This window comes from Copidosoma floridanum, unplaced genomic scaffold (genome assembly GCF_036245765.1).
Source record: "Copidosoma floridanum isolate Cflo_tuat_1 unplaced genomic scaffold, Cflo_Japanese_pri ptg000004l, whole genome shotgun sequence".
Classification (NCBI taxonomy): domain Eukaryota; kingdom Metazoa; phylum Arthropoda; class Insecta; order Hymenoptera; family Encyrtidae; genus Copidosoma; species Copidosoma floridanum.
The window spans coordinates 6357969-6370958 of record NW_028321881.1 but is presented as its reverse complement, the minus strand read 5'-3'; the positions used below and the strand labels follow the sequence as shown (position 1 = coordinate 6370958).

General features: G+C 30.1%; 1 protein-coding gene across 1 annotated transcript in view; it reads left to right on the top strand.

Moving 5' to 3' along the window:
- Positions 1–12990, top strand: part of e (nonribosomal peptide synthetase ebony) — a 913052-nt gene that overhangs the window by 101278 nt on the left and 798784 nt on the right. Inside the window, exon 2 of the mRNA XM_089595875.1 lies at positions 9335–9490. Coding sequence (XP_089452001.1) covers positions 9335–9490 — 156 coding nt within the window. The remainder of the gene's footprint in view (positions 1–9334; positions 9491–12990) is intronic.

Here is a 12990-nt window from a genome sequence, read left to right as displayed (position 1 = left end):
CTTGAGAAGTACCTTTATAATTTAAGATATATTTGATGATTACATAAGTAAAACCAAGGAATTCTTTGAGAGTAATAAAATAACAATTAATGAAAAAAAACTAGATTAAAGAGTAGAAGTGTTAAATTAACAAGATTCAAGGAACAAAGTGATAAAACTTTTTTCAACAAAGAAGATTCATTAAAAATTGAAACTTTTTATCCCATTATAGATTCTCTTTCTGTTAACCTGAAAAAACGAAAATTAGCGTACAGTAAACTCAATGAGAATTTCAGCTTTTTTTTCCCATTTGCAAGAGATGACTGACGAAGCAATAAAAGAAAAGTGTGAAACACTAGCTGAAAAATATGATATTGATACACATACAGAATCTTTGATTTCTAAATGTGTTCATTTCAAATTTTATTTGGAAACATCGGGAAAAATAAGTAATTTATCGATAATTGATTTGTACGCCAGAGTCAAAAAAGAATTCTTAGTTTCTACTTTCTCAAATATTGAAATATGTTTCCGAATATTTTTATGTATGATGGTAACAAACTGCACTGGAGAGACATCTTTTTCAGCTCCAAAATTTCTTAAAGATGAGCACAGAAACACAATGCTAGATACAAGACTGAATAGTTTGGCACTAATGTTTATTGAATCATATCTTTGTAACAACATCGACTTTGAAAACATTATCTCTGATTTTTCATTAAAAAAATCAAGAAAAAAATTGTAAATTATTGTAATTTTTTTACTTTAATAAAAGATTTTATTTTAATGAAAATATTTTTGAATATCTTTTAAAACGTAAGACCCATAATAAATTAAAACTTCATCACTTATGCTCATAGTAGATTTTTTAAATTTATCATTGGATAACGAATAATAAAATTCGAATTTTGCTTGAAATTTGTTGAAAAAAAAAAAATTGAATATGAAGAGGCCCCCATCAAGGTCGAGGCCCCAAGCCTGGGCTTCGTCAGCTTATGCGTAAAGACGGCACTGTTAAGAATATGAAACTCACAAAAAAAATTACAAGGAGTGTATGTAAGAATTGGGAACAAAGTCTTAGTGATCCTTAAGAAAGATTTGAAAATAGTGGATGAAACCTTAAAAGACTCATGTGATAATAGTATGTTATCGCTGAAAAAATATTTATTTCAGGAGGTGATTTTAGACAAACTCTTTCAGCGATAAGGCATGGGTGTGAAAGTTTTACGATTAGTAAAGTTATAAAATATTCGTTTTTACGGTAATATTGGAAAATATAAATTTAAAACAGTTTACGTGGTGTACAAATTTACCTTTCTTAATTTATGTTAATGGATATTAAAAACAACATCATGAAGTTTTCTACACTTCTCTAAGGATGAAAAACTAATAATGCTTGTAAGAAAGTTATTGGGAATGGTAGAAATAGCTGCCTAAAAAAAGTAGTTATAATTGTTTTTTTATAGACATTCATATATTTTTAATAAATAAATTTTAAATTTTATTAAAGGGAAACAACATACTTAGTACACAAAAGAATGTACTAAACATGATGGTAGTGATCGCACTCATAAAAATATTAATATGAAATATCCTATAAAAACATTAAACAATACACATAAAGAATGACCGCCCCATATTGTAAATTTAAGAGTAAATGCTATTGTTATGTTAATAAGAACCTCGAGTATATTCCATGGCTTGTGCAATGACAAAAGAATAAGTACAAAAAAATTATTTGTATATAATTTAAAAGTAAGAATAGTAACTGGTAAGAAATCTGTTAAAAAAGTTTTCTTTTTAAGAATCACAACAAATACCAGTACTCATTTAAACAGACCGCCTATCATATACATAAAACAGTGTTCATTTGTTCTAGCTTATTCCATGACAATGAATAAATCACATGGTCAAAGTTTTTATGAGTAAGTTCCAAACTTAACTACAAAAACCTTTGTTTTCTCATGATTAACCATACGTTTTGATATGAAGATGTAAGAATCCTAAACATATTGTACACCAAATAGTTCAGAGAATCAAGCAAACATCAAAATTATTATACGGCGAGAAAGTTTTAATCGTTTCCAATTTTTTTTTTTTTCTTGTCAAAGATTATTTTTCATAATGCTTTCATTTTTCTCTTAGAAATGAGGTGTTACAAAAAATATAATGCATCTTAATAATTAGACTTTTTACAAGTGAAACAAATTAAAAAAAGTTCGTATTTATTTCAACACCATCTTTTTAAATTCTTAAATTCATTTAAATTTTAACTTTGACTGTCATTTTAAAAATCTGGAGTTGCAGTAAAAAACTTATTTTACAAAATTAAAATTAAGAGATATGTACATTTTTTTTTTCGAACAAAGCATTTATATTAAAATTTTTATTTCTAAGTACTTCAATTTTTATTATATGCTGTATTTTAAACATAATAAAATATAGGTATTCAAAGCTCTATATCGTACCTAGATTATTGGTATATTGTGAAATAAGGAACATTTTTACAAAAAAAAGATTACACTAAGTACCATTCGTTAGAACTTGTTTGTTTTAATAACAAGTGTATCATTTTGTAGATATTAAGTGATTTATATTTTAAGTTTTAAATAATAGTTTGGGGGTTGGCACGCAAAAAGCGCAGGGGGCAAAGCCCAAGTAAAATTTTTACATACACACATAAAAAGACATAAGGTATTGAGCCATGGCAGTTTTGTAAAAATTTTTACACTAAAAAATAAAATAGAAACACTTACGTAACAAAATTCTTCATTTATGCTCTAACTTTGACTCTAATTTTTCAAATCTGGAGTTTTAATAAAAAAATTTGTTTTGCAAAATTACAGAACAGGACAATTTTTCATTTTATACTTGCTTTTTTATTATTACAAGATTTATCGTAAATTTAATAACGCCAATATTATAATAATACAAATTTTGAGATTTTATTTGCAATGGGACATACCATATTGCCGCTTTGTTATTTTAATATTAAATATTGATTAATGGAAAGTTTGATTTTTACTTTTGTAGACTAAGGTTCTATTTTTTTACAAAGAAGTTTTACATTAATATTCTCATTTGTAAATTCCTTAATTTCAAGTACATGCTGTATTAAAAATATAATAAAACGATGCTATGAGTAGCTCTATGTCGTCCCTAGATTTCGAATATATTGAAATATTAGTAAAATTTTTATAAAAAGTAGAATAAACATACGTCCGCATAAGTAACCCCTTCATTAACTATGTTCTCATAATTACCCTTACATACATGCTATTCTCCGCAGAAATCACCTCTTTATAAACATATATACATACATGTATATATATATATATATATATATATATATATATATATATATATACATACATGTGTATATATATATATATATATATATATATATATATATATATACATAAAGAGAGCGAGCGTATTAACCATAGCTTTTTTTGTATGCATTGAGACTTGGGCTTCTGAAATACAGCTGTCATGTACGGCTTATAGCAGTGAGGATCATTGCAGTATATGATATCTGTACTCTAAAAAAAAGAGACATGTTCATTTATTGTTCCCTCGGCATGTAATTTAGCATTATCAATACTACTTTAAAATCTTTACTAACTATACTTCGAATATCATATACAACTATAAATTATACAGTAACAGTAAATAATAAAAAGAAGAAGATCCTACGTAAAATAAGAAACATTTATTCTTAGATATTGATTCTCATAAAAAAAAATTCAAGCATGCTATTTACATGAGTAATTACAAACCATAGAATCACTTCTACTTCCTGAATACGACAATATAAAATTTTTTATTATTGAGAGTTTGAATTAAAAAATGTATATTTATATTATTATCGGCGCAATGCCTACCTTTAGATTTTTCAGATACATATATAATAGGTATCTCTTATCTGACTTATATGTAAAGCAAAGTTGCTAAGACCGTTGTAATCGGTAATCGCGAAAACTACTGAACCGATTCTGCTCAAATTTCGCATACGATTCTTGACAATTCCTAGATAATTTTAGTATGGTTTTTATCTTGAAAAATTTAATATTTATTGCAATAAATAAGTTAAAAGTTTTGCAAAAATACGCCAGCTTTTCACTTTAGTTCCGTAGGATCCGCTAGGTGGCGTCGACATAAAATCGAAGCTACCTGCAACAGAATTGAATAAGTGTGGTTATAGCAAGCCAGAGCGTCGCCGGAATTTCTGCAGTAGTCTACTGGCAGTTCATCGAGCTGCATCAAAAATGTAGATGATAGTCGTGCAGCTGGGTATCCCGGTTACCGACGACGCTCTTCTCCAATGGGCAAGTGTTCTAGGTCTACTATCACCCTGAACTTTCTGGATTGATAAGTGCCACCAATAAAAAATTAATTCTAACCGACGACGTTTCCAGTTGAGTACCAGGAGACATGTCTAGCCAGAGCATATCCTGCTCCAACCCTTCAAGATTACGTGGCCGTACCACAATCTGGCCTGGTGCTGTCAGATAATCTTATACTGTAAATGTAAGCTAGAGAAAACAGCCCTGAGGGGCATGGGCAGCCATAACAGCTTCCTTCTCAGTGGTCGTGTCCCTAACGGCATCCCCATATTTTCCAGACTAACGATGACCGGTTGGTGATCCGGGGAACAACCCAAAGAAGAGATATTTTTGATCAACGGTGTACCTCTCCCTCATGTACGGTCTCCGTCCACAGAGACTACAAGGGTAAGAGTCAAGCTACCAATAGCTGTCTCTCCATCATCAAAAATAATAATAAGGAATGACCGGAAATTCTACCACTGGCCCTTTTCAGGGCCAATGTAAGCATTTACGTTCCCTACTTAACCATTAATCTCATTGGTTTTTTTAAGGGCCATCTAAGTTTAGATTACCTTGCCAACAAATACATTTTAACTTCGATTTCTGGAGACGATTCGTCAACTAAAAGACTATATAAAGCCAGCCACTACTAAATCAAGTCAGTCATTAACTGGCAGACGTCACGAGCAGAGTTGTTCGTCGCAAGGCTGGGAACTCCGGTGACCGACGACCCTATATTACCCTCTTGACTCTTAGCATTCAACCAGAAATCACCAATCTTTTCCAAGGTCTGTGCTGAGTAAACTTAACAGCTATAAAGGGAAAAAAAACTTGAGCCAACGGGAGTCTCCAATGGGCAAGAAATACGAACCAATCTCTACTAATCTCTTCACCTAAGATCATCAAAACAACTGAGTCTGCAAAAAAAGGTATTTTAGACACCAACGTTTTTAACATTATATCAGGAGACGTTAAAAAAGAGCACTACAGCTTGCCCCAAAGCTTTGGACTTAGTAATTTTTCTCCCAATCAGTCTGGGGCTTTAACAGCAGGCCAGAGAAGATCACCCTGAGGTATCTAGGCAGTCACAATTGTTGTTAACTTCAGTCAACAAAGAGTTTACTTAAGAAGCTCACTGGTCTTTTTTAGGGCCATCGAACGTTGAACTACCTTGCAAACAAATATGTTAGAACTTAACAAAGTTGACAGAAAACAGCCTTTAGGGGTCACAAAAGTCGTAAGTATGCCAATAGTCGCAACAGGGTATATTGGAAAGAAGACTTTAAATATATCTAATGAATACAATTTGAGGCGTCAAAAAACAGACGCAGAAAATTTATCAAGATTGGAACAGCCAAAATCGCCAAACAAAGAATCCATTACGTGAGAGATCAACTTTTCATTTAACCCTCACAGTAATCTCTTAAATCTTTGAAGATCTAAATTCTAACTTTTAAAAAGTAGCAAATACATTTGTATTTTTGTGGCAATAAAAAATGTAGAGATTAAGCTCCATGACTTTTTTGCTCTGGTAATAAAGTTGTGAGATAAAAGAAAAACAATTTTTTTTAATACATATTTTTTGTGAGACTAAAATCTTGACAGCTTTCATCATTTGACCGTACTGTATTCCAAACTGTATTCATTGCGAACAAATATGTCTTTAATATACGAAGATTTTTGTTCAGAGAACTGTCAGGAATAAATGTAAAATTTTTTAACTGAAAACGTTTCACGTTACATGTCAACACACTACGGTGTTTCATTTAGTAAGTCTCGAGCGAAGCCAAGACGGGGGGCTGCTAGTCACTTAATAAAACTAAAAATTTTATAGTAAATGATGTAAGATAATTGTTACTTGTAAAAATTACCTTGTTTATTTCATCATTAATACCATCTTTATCTTCATAAATTTTTTTTAGAAATAATGTTAGTTTCCAATTTCTCAGATATATTAAATAATGTAATTGTTTTATCTTCAATCTTTATCAAAAATCAAGCAAATTCCTTATTTATGCAACGCATGTTATTTTACAATGTTCGAATTTTAAACTTTCGACATTAAAATATGTTTTTTATGGTATCGGTAACTCTTGAGGTCTGATACTTATGATTGACTATGGGATTTTATTGCAGTTTCCATTATTTCTTTAAACATTTTTTTCATTTCTATTGAGCTTAACGAAAACGTCTTGAGATTGTGTTTCTTAATGTATATCTGTTCTGTTTTCCCCATGTTTTTTGTAAATTATTGTTAAAATTAACTGTCGTAGTTTATAATTTATGCACAAATTATTTTAAAATATCAAACCTTAGTTACGTTGTAATAAAGCATAGTTATTTTGTCTTTTCCACACTCTTTAGTATAAAATTATCTGAATTTTTCCCATAAAGTTTTTCGACAAATATCTTCAGATATTAGAAATAACGAAAAAAATTTTCTGTGAACATGTATCATGGTGGTGGCATCATCGAGACCATTAGCGTACCAGACCTGCTTCCAAATAGAAAGTAAAAATAAGTGAAAAGTGAGTTCACGCTTGGTGGCCACGCTGCCCCCTTGGCTGCAGCTTGGCACATAATCTGTCTTATAGTGAGATTATAACATAGCGTTGACTTGGGTGCATCTTGGCCTGACTCATTATTGCATACCTACATGTGGTTAAGCTTGGTTGCTTAAATTGACCCACGCAATTTTCGTCAGAAACCCACTTTTATTTCTGCTCAGGCGGCTTTCATGCCAGCAAATTCAGTCCTGAGCTCCAGCATAGGGGGCCCTACCTAAGGGTAAATACCTTTGTGTAAAGCAAGAGAAATAAATCCAGTCTAGATCAGGCATTTCATTATTTTCCAAGTTATTTCTTAAATCAAATGCTTCAATGAAATTGGTACATTTAATTCTTAAATTGATAAGCTCTTTATAAATTTAGATAAGATTTATGAATCATTTTAACTTAGGCCACCACCACATATAGAGCATGCAATCTGCAATATGGAACAGCTTGAGCCCATGAGAAAAAAAAAACTCTCTTTCCTGCTACTTTTGGATACCTTTCTTGCACTCTTATAGGCTTGAATAGTTTTGTATTGCAGACTGCGGGCTCCATGTGATGGCACCCTAATTTTTCTGTATAGTATATATCAACTAGATTATAATTAGGTATAATGACTGAATGGTGAGATTTTTCTACCTCATGGGTGTATAATTATTCAAACATAAGATGAAAGCCTTAAATAGTTATTAGCTTCGGATCACGAACGAGCTGATACTCATTGTTTGAAATAATAACAGTAAACATAAATGACCTAATTACTGTACATCAAAGTTTTGACTTGGTTTTTCTATTGCATTCGATATACATATAAGTAGTTTTAATAAATCTTAAAGTTAAACATCTGTATGTGTTTTTTGTACTATCCTAAAAGATGATATTGTCAGTATAGGATCTATAACAGATCCATGCTTGAAGTATTAGCTCCAAGATGGATAAAGTATACACAACATGACTTCCAATTGACGTTTAAATATAAAGTAGTAATATTAAACTGCACAACTTTTATTTTGAGATAGAGTATTCGGGGTTCCGTGAGGGAACTGCACAGGGTAGCGTAGCTTTACTAGTATATGAATAAATACAAAATTAAAGTTGAAGTGGTTAGCAAATAACAGGATACTAGCCATGCCAGTTTTCCAGTAGTCAAAGTATTTAATGCATACTTTTTGGTCTAGTATGCAATAAAAGTGGTCTATAAGTTAAACATAAAAAATGTAATATTTAAAAGTTTAAAAAGGTATAAGCTTCATGTAAGATAATTAAAAAGACTTTAACAAAACGGCAGTACTTTTAAATCTTTATGGCATTACTGGCATTAGTGTCTATCGTAAAACTTTTTATAATACTAATAAGTTTGTTAACTTGTACAAGAAAAGGAAAAAACAAGAGTATATTTTTATCCACACTTACAAATAAGTTGCTTAAGGCAAGGACAAACGGTTGAAAAATGTGCAATCACGACAATCTTTTGCTTATTAAATCTGAGAGAAAACTTTTGGATGAAAAGGGAAAATCATACAATAAACATATAAAGACACCTGTAAAAGATGTGGCATTGGCTATGTTTAGCAAGGGATTGGCACTTATCACAAGCCAAAAAGTTTATACGAAAGAGCCTGCCACTTTGGCAAATATCTTTGGTCACACCTCATGGCATAAAAGCCAAATAAGAGCTGGATTTCTATGTGACACTTAATATCTAGAAGTACGTTCAAGTAGTTTTTAGAATAATAGTAACACTCGACAAAACTTTGACCACAATCTAGCGTTGAAACATCACCAAGTACGAAAAAATAATAGCTTATTGATTAAAAATTTGTTCATAATTCTAACACGAAGTATTTCAATAAATAAAATTCGCGAGAAAATTATCGACATCAGGAAAAATATCTCCACTATCAAAATAAACCAAGAAAAACTAATTATCTGTTATGTAAGTGTTATACTAATGAAAACTCTAACTGATTTCCTCCTAAATGCAACTGTAATATTAATACTTAAAGTAATTAGAACTACTAAGGTAGGAATTATAATTATAATGTATACCCCTCAAGTAGTAATCGTAGTCATTGCAACAATTAAATCGTAGGCGTTGCAAACAATGTATTATAATTATAAATAAGATAAGAAAATTCAAGTGGATTAGTGTAATTTCAGACATTTGACTTAAATAACATCCTGTTAAGTTTAAAAAAAAACGGTTGTATAAATCATACAAGGAACGCTAAAAGTTTTTCATATTGTTTTGAATAATTTTTCTTTATTTCGTTATTTTGTATAGATATTTAAATATTGTAATCACCTTTACATAAGCTATATTTCTCCTCTGCACGTTTAATTTCTTTTTTCTCCTATATACTTTTATTATGATGAGTAAGAATCAAAATTGTATTTCCATGGGCAAATAACTTTTCACACATAACAATGAATCAGAAACTGTAGATAATAGTTAACATATTGTTTAAATTGTAGCAAACCTAGGTATCTTCAAAGGCACTAAAACTGTATTAGATACAGAATTGATACTAAAACTGGAAGAAAAAGCAAATAAGGAGATTGAAATACGAGAAAACACATATGGACTGGCTGTAGTTTTGTATACTTCTGGTAGTACTGGAACTCCAAAAGGTCTGTACATAAAATGAATAATACAAATATTTGATAACTAAAATCATAACAAATTTTGTTACCTAAGGAGGTCTTAGTTTTGCCAAATTCGAAAAATTACTGGTTTAAAAACCTTTATTTAAAAATATACTAGAATTCTAAGATTTATGAAATGTCAAGGAAATTATGGGAAAACATTGTATATATGCATATACATATTTAAAAAAGTGTTTTAAATTGTGCCCATACTCTACACACAAAAAAATTATTTGACCAGACTTTTCCTTAATTATGTGGAATATTTGCAGAATTTCGTTACGTGATAATCTGAAGACAAACGTATTTAAAAAAAATACAGCTGGCATAGGCAACTTCTTACGGCTTAAGAAATATATAAATGTATACATATGAGCTATCAGTACATAACATTGACATAGGATTATAAAAAAATTTGGAAAGTTATCTCATAATTCTAAGTAATCTTATCAAGAATATTACTGCGCTAAATTTCAAGATAAAATATTAAAGCATAATTATTTTTATAATTTTAGCAATACTTTTTACAGATAAATTGTTTAGTAATAGCTGGATTTTGCACACTTGCACACCATCACTCTCAACAAAATAGTTGTGTAGAGTAATTTAGATATACTATGTATACTATATAAAACAATTTCAACGTCATGGAATTTTATACGCCATTGAGAGTTTGGCCCTTGTCAACTATTTTAGTTTACAAAGTTTTAATTTATAATTAAATTTACCGTTATTGGAACAGAAACTTATAAAGTAGAAGAAAAATACATTAAAGTTATTGTTCAATGAAGGCAAGATGTTGACAAGTACAAAAATAAAAGATATCTAAAAAAAATTTTATTATTTAATGAAAGGGTGTGGCAAATGAGCCCCTCTTGTCCCTATGATAAAATTATCTTACAAAAACTTATAAGTTCATTTAGCGGGCATGAAGGGGCTGTGGGGGTGAGTAATTTACAATAACCCTACAATAAGGTTTTTTTATGGTACATTTTAAGTTTCTGTGGGAAGATGTAAGGGAGATCTGTGGGGTAGACAAATTACTCTATATGTATTCTTTTTTAATGTGTTTTAACTAAAACAAGATTATTGTTACATGCTCACAAAACATTCTAAGTAACTGCGAGAATAGTAAGAGGGTTGTGGGGGGCTTGAGAGGCGTGTTCACACAAATATTGTTATGTTAAATTTACTGAGGAATAAAAATAATTTTCCCTTGTATTGTCGGGTCGTTGAGGACGGGCTATGGGGGGCTATGGAGAGACCATGAGGGGTAGGGAGATGTGTGGACAGCCCTACAAAAATAATTATGTGATATAGGAATAAACACACTTACATTCACACATATACATATATATGTATATACATATATATATTTATACATTCTGTGTATGACAATTAGTCTACAAACTAAAAGTAATAATTGAAAAATTAGTTACCTACGCAAACTTATACTGTATGGTAAATATCGATAAATTAAGTAACTCGTATTAACACTAACCTACCAATGCAATTATAATTTATTTTTTAAAATAATGTATGTTATTAAAAATAAAATTTGCTTATCAGCTTAAAAAAACAAGGTATTTATATTGGCTGTAATGAACCAGAACATTCATAATTATTGTTACAAATCGCAGAAGAAAAAGTAAAGTCATTCAAAGTTTGTGAACCATGGAGAACTGGTGATGTATGCTGGACAATTTTCTTTAAAAATATACGTTGTTGAATAAATGATGTTATTCACACTTCTCATTTTAAATACCTCAATTTTCAAATAACAAAATTCAAAATCATTTACGAGAAAAAATAAGCACTTACTATTACAGCATAGATCATGGAACTTATAAAGAGGTTGATAAGTCCGATGACAATATCTACATAAATTTTGAGTATTAGCTTATATCAATATCTAATGAATATTTGTCACTTCATGAATTAAATTTAAAAATCAAGGTGGACAAGATTAACAGTAACAAGATAATTTAAATGTTGCTTTGCAGCCAAAACTATAACTGGTAAAAAAATCAGAAAAAAAGATTTCATTCCAAAGATAACTTTAAATACTAGAAAAACATCTTTATGACCGTTTGTTCTGTATTAAATACAACTTTCTTTAGCATAAGCATTTTTGATAAGCATTTGATTATTTATAGTAAATTTATAGATCTCAAGGCCAGAGTTTTAACAATGCTGGCTTATATTGAAAAAAATCATTCCCGCATGGTCAATTATATGTTGTTTTAATAAGATGCAAGAGTAAAAATAGATTATTGATTTAAATTTATTGTGATTATCAATAAAAAATAAAAAATAAACTTATAGATAATCGCTCTTCATTTAAATTATACGTATTAAATGAAGATTTTTTACGAAATAATTTAATCTTAAAGTTTTTTTAACACTATTATCAAGATTGAAATATAGAACAAGAAGTTTCCTTTTCAAAATGAAAAGTTTAGACTTATAGTTAAGTATGATTTCTTGAGGTTTACGATCAATGATCTGTCTGCCTGTAACGATCGTCTTAACGATATAGACTGAGCCTGATGAGGTTGGCGTTAAGACCAACGAAACGTTGCTCAAACTAACACCTGACTTTGGAGTTCTTATTCTCACTCCTTAATTAGCTCTTACTGATCGTGTACTTATGCACTAAACCTCAAGAAATCATGGAAATAATTGGGAGCAGAACAGCACGTTCAACAAACACCGTTATAGTTAAGTAGTTTATGACAAATTTTTTTAAGTCCAGTTTTATAAGCTGCTTGTAACAACCAAGAAAAAAAAGTTCAGTTAGTTTCACTTAATTATTTCAATTGCTTTTTCGTAAAAATAAGATGTAATGACAAGAACCAGGATTTAGATTTCAAAATAGTTTTATTATTGCATATTGCATCAGTAGAATTTTATTATATTGTAGGATTTTATTTTCTTTATAGTATAATAAGTACACTTATTGAAAATCTAATAAAAAGTCACCAGCAGGCTATAAGCACAACCTCGTACGTGATGTAAAAATTCACTAAACAAGTTGTTTGTGTAAACTGTACATGATTATTTTATTTAAGATAGTGAAAAAACATTCTCAATTTTTTTACGAAAAATTTTACCTTTTGTGTTAGGCATTAAAAGGTTTTTAACAACTCAGACCTTATTATAATAAGGGGAAGCATTATCTGATTATGAAAGGGATCAGAAGGGGACAGGGGGTACGTTTTTCTCAAAATTGCGCAAGGCGTTTGGGTGCCTCTCAGTTACTCAGAAAATTATGATCGTCACTGGTGCTTCCAGGGTTTTTCTAAAAACTGTAAGAGGGGAGTGGAATATTACTTTTAGTTTGTTACTAAGAAGTATGACAAATCCCAGAGTTCTGAGGATACCGTTATATTTAAATAACACTGAAGTAGCGTTTTAGAACGTGAATTTGACAAAGAAAATTTAGAGACATAGATATTAGAAAACGGAATAGTTCATTAATGATG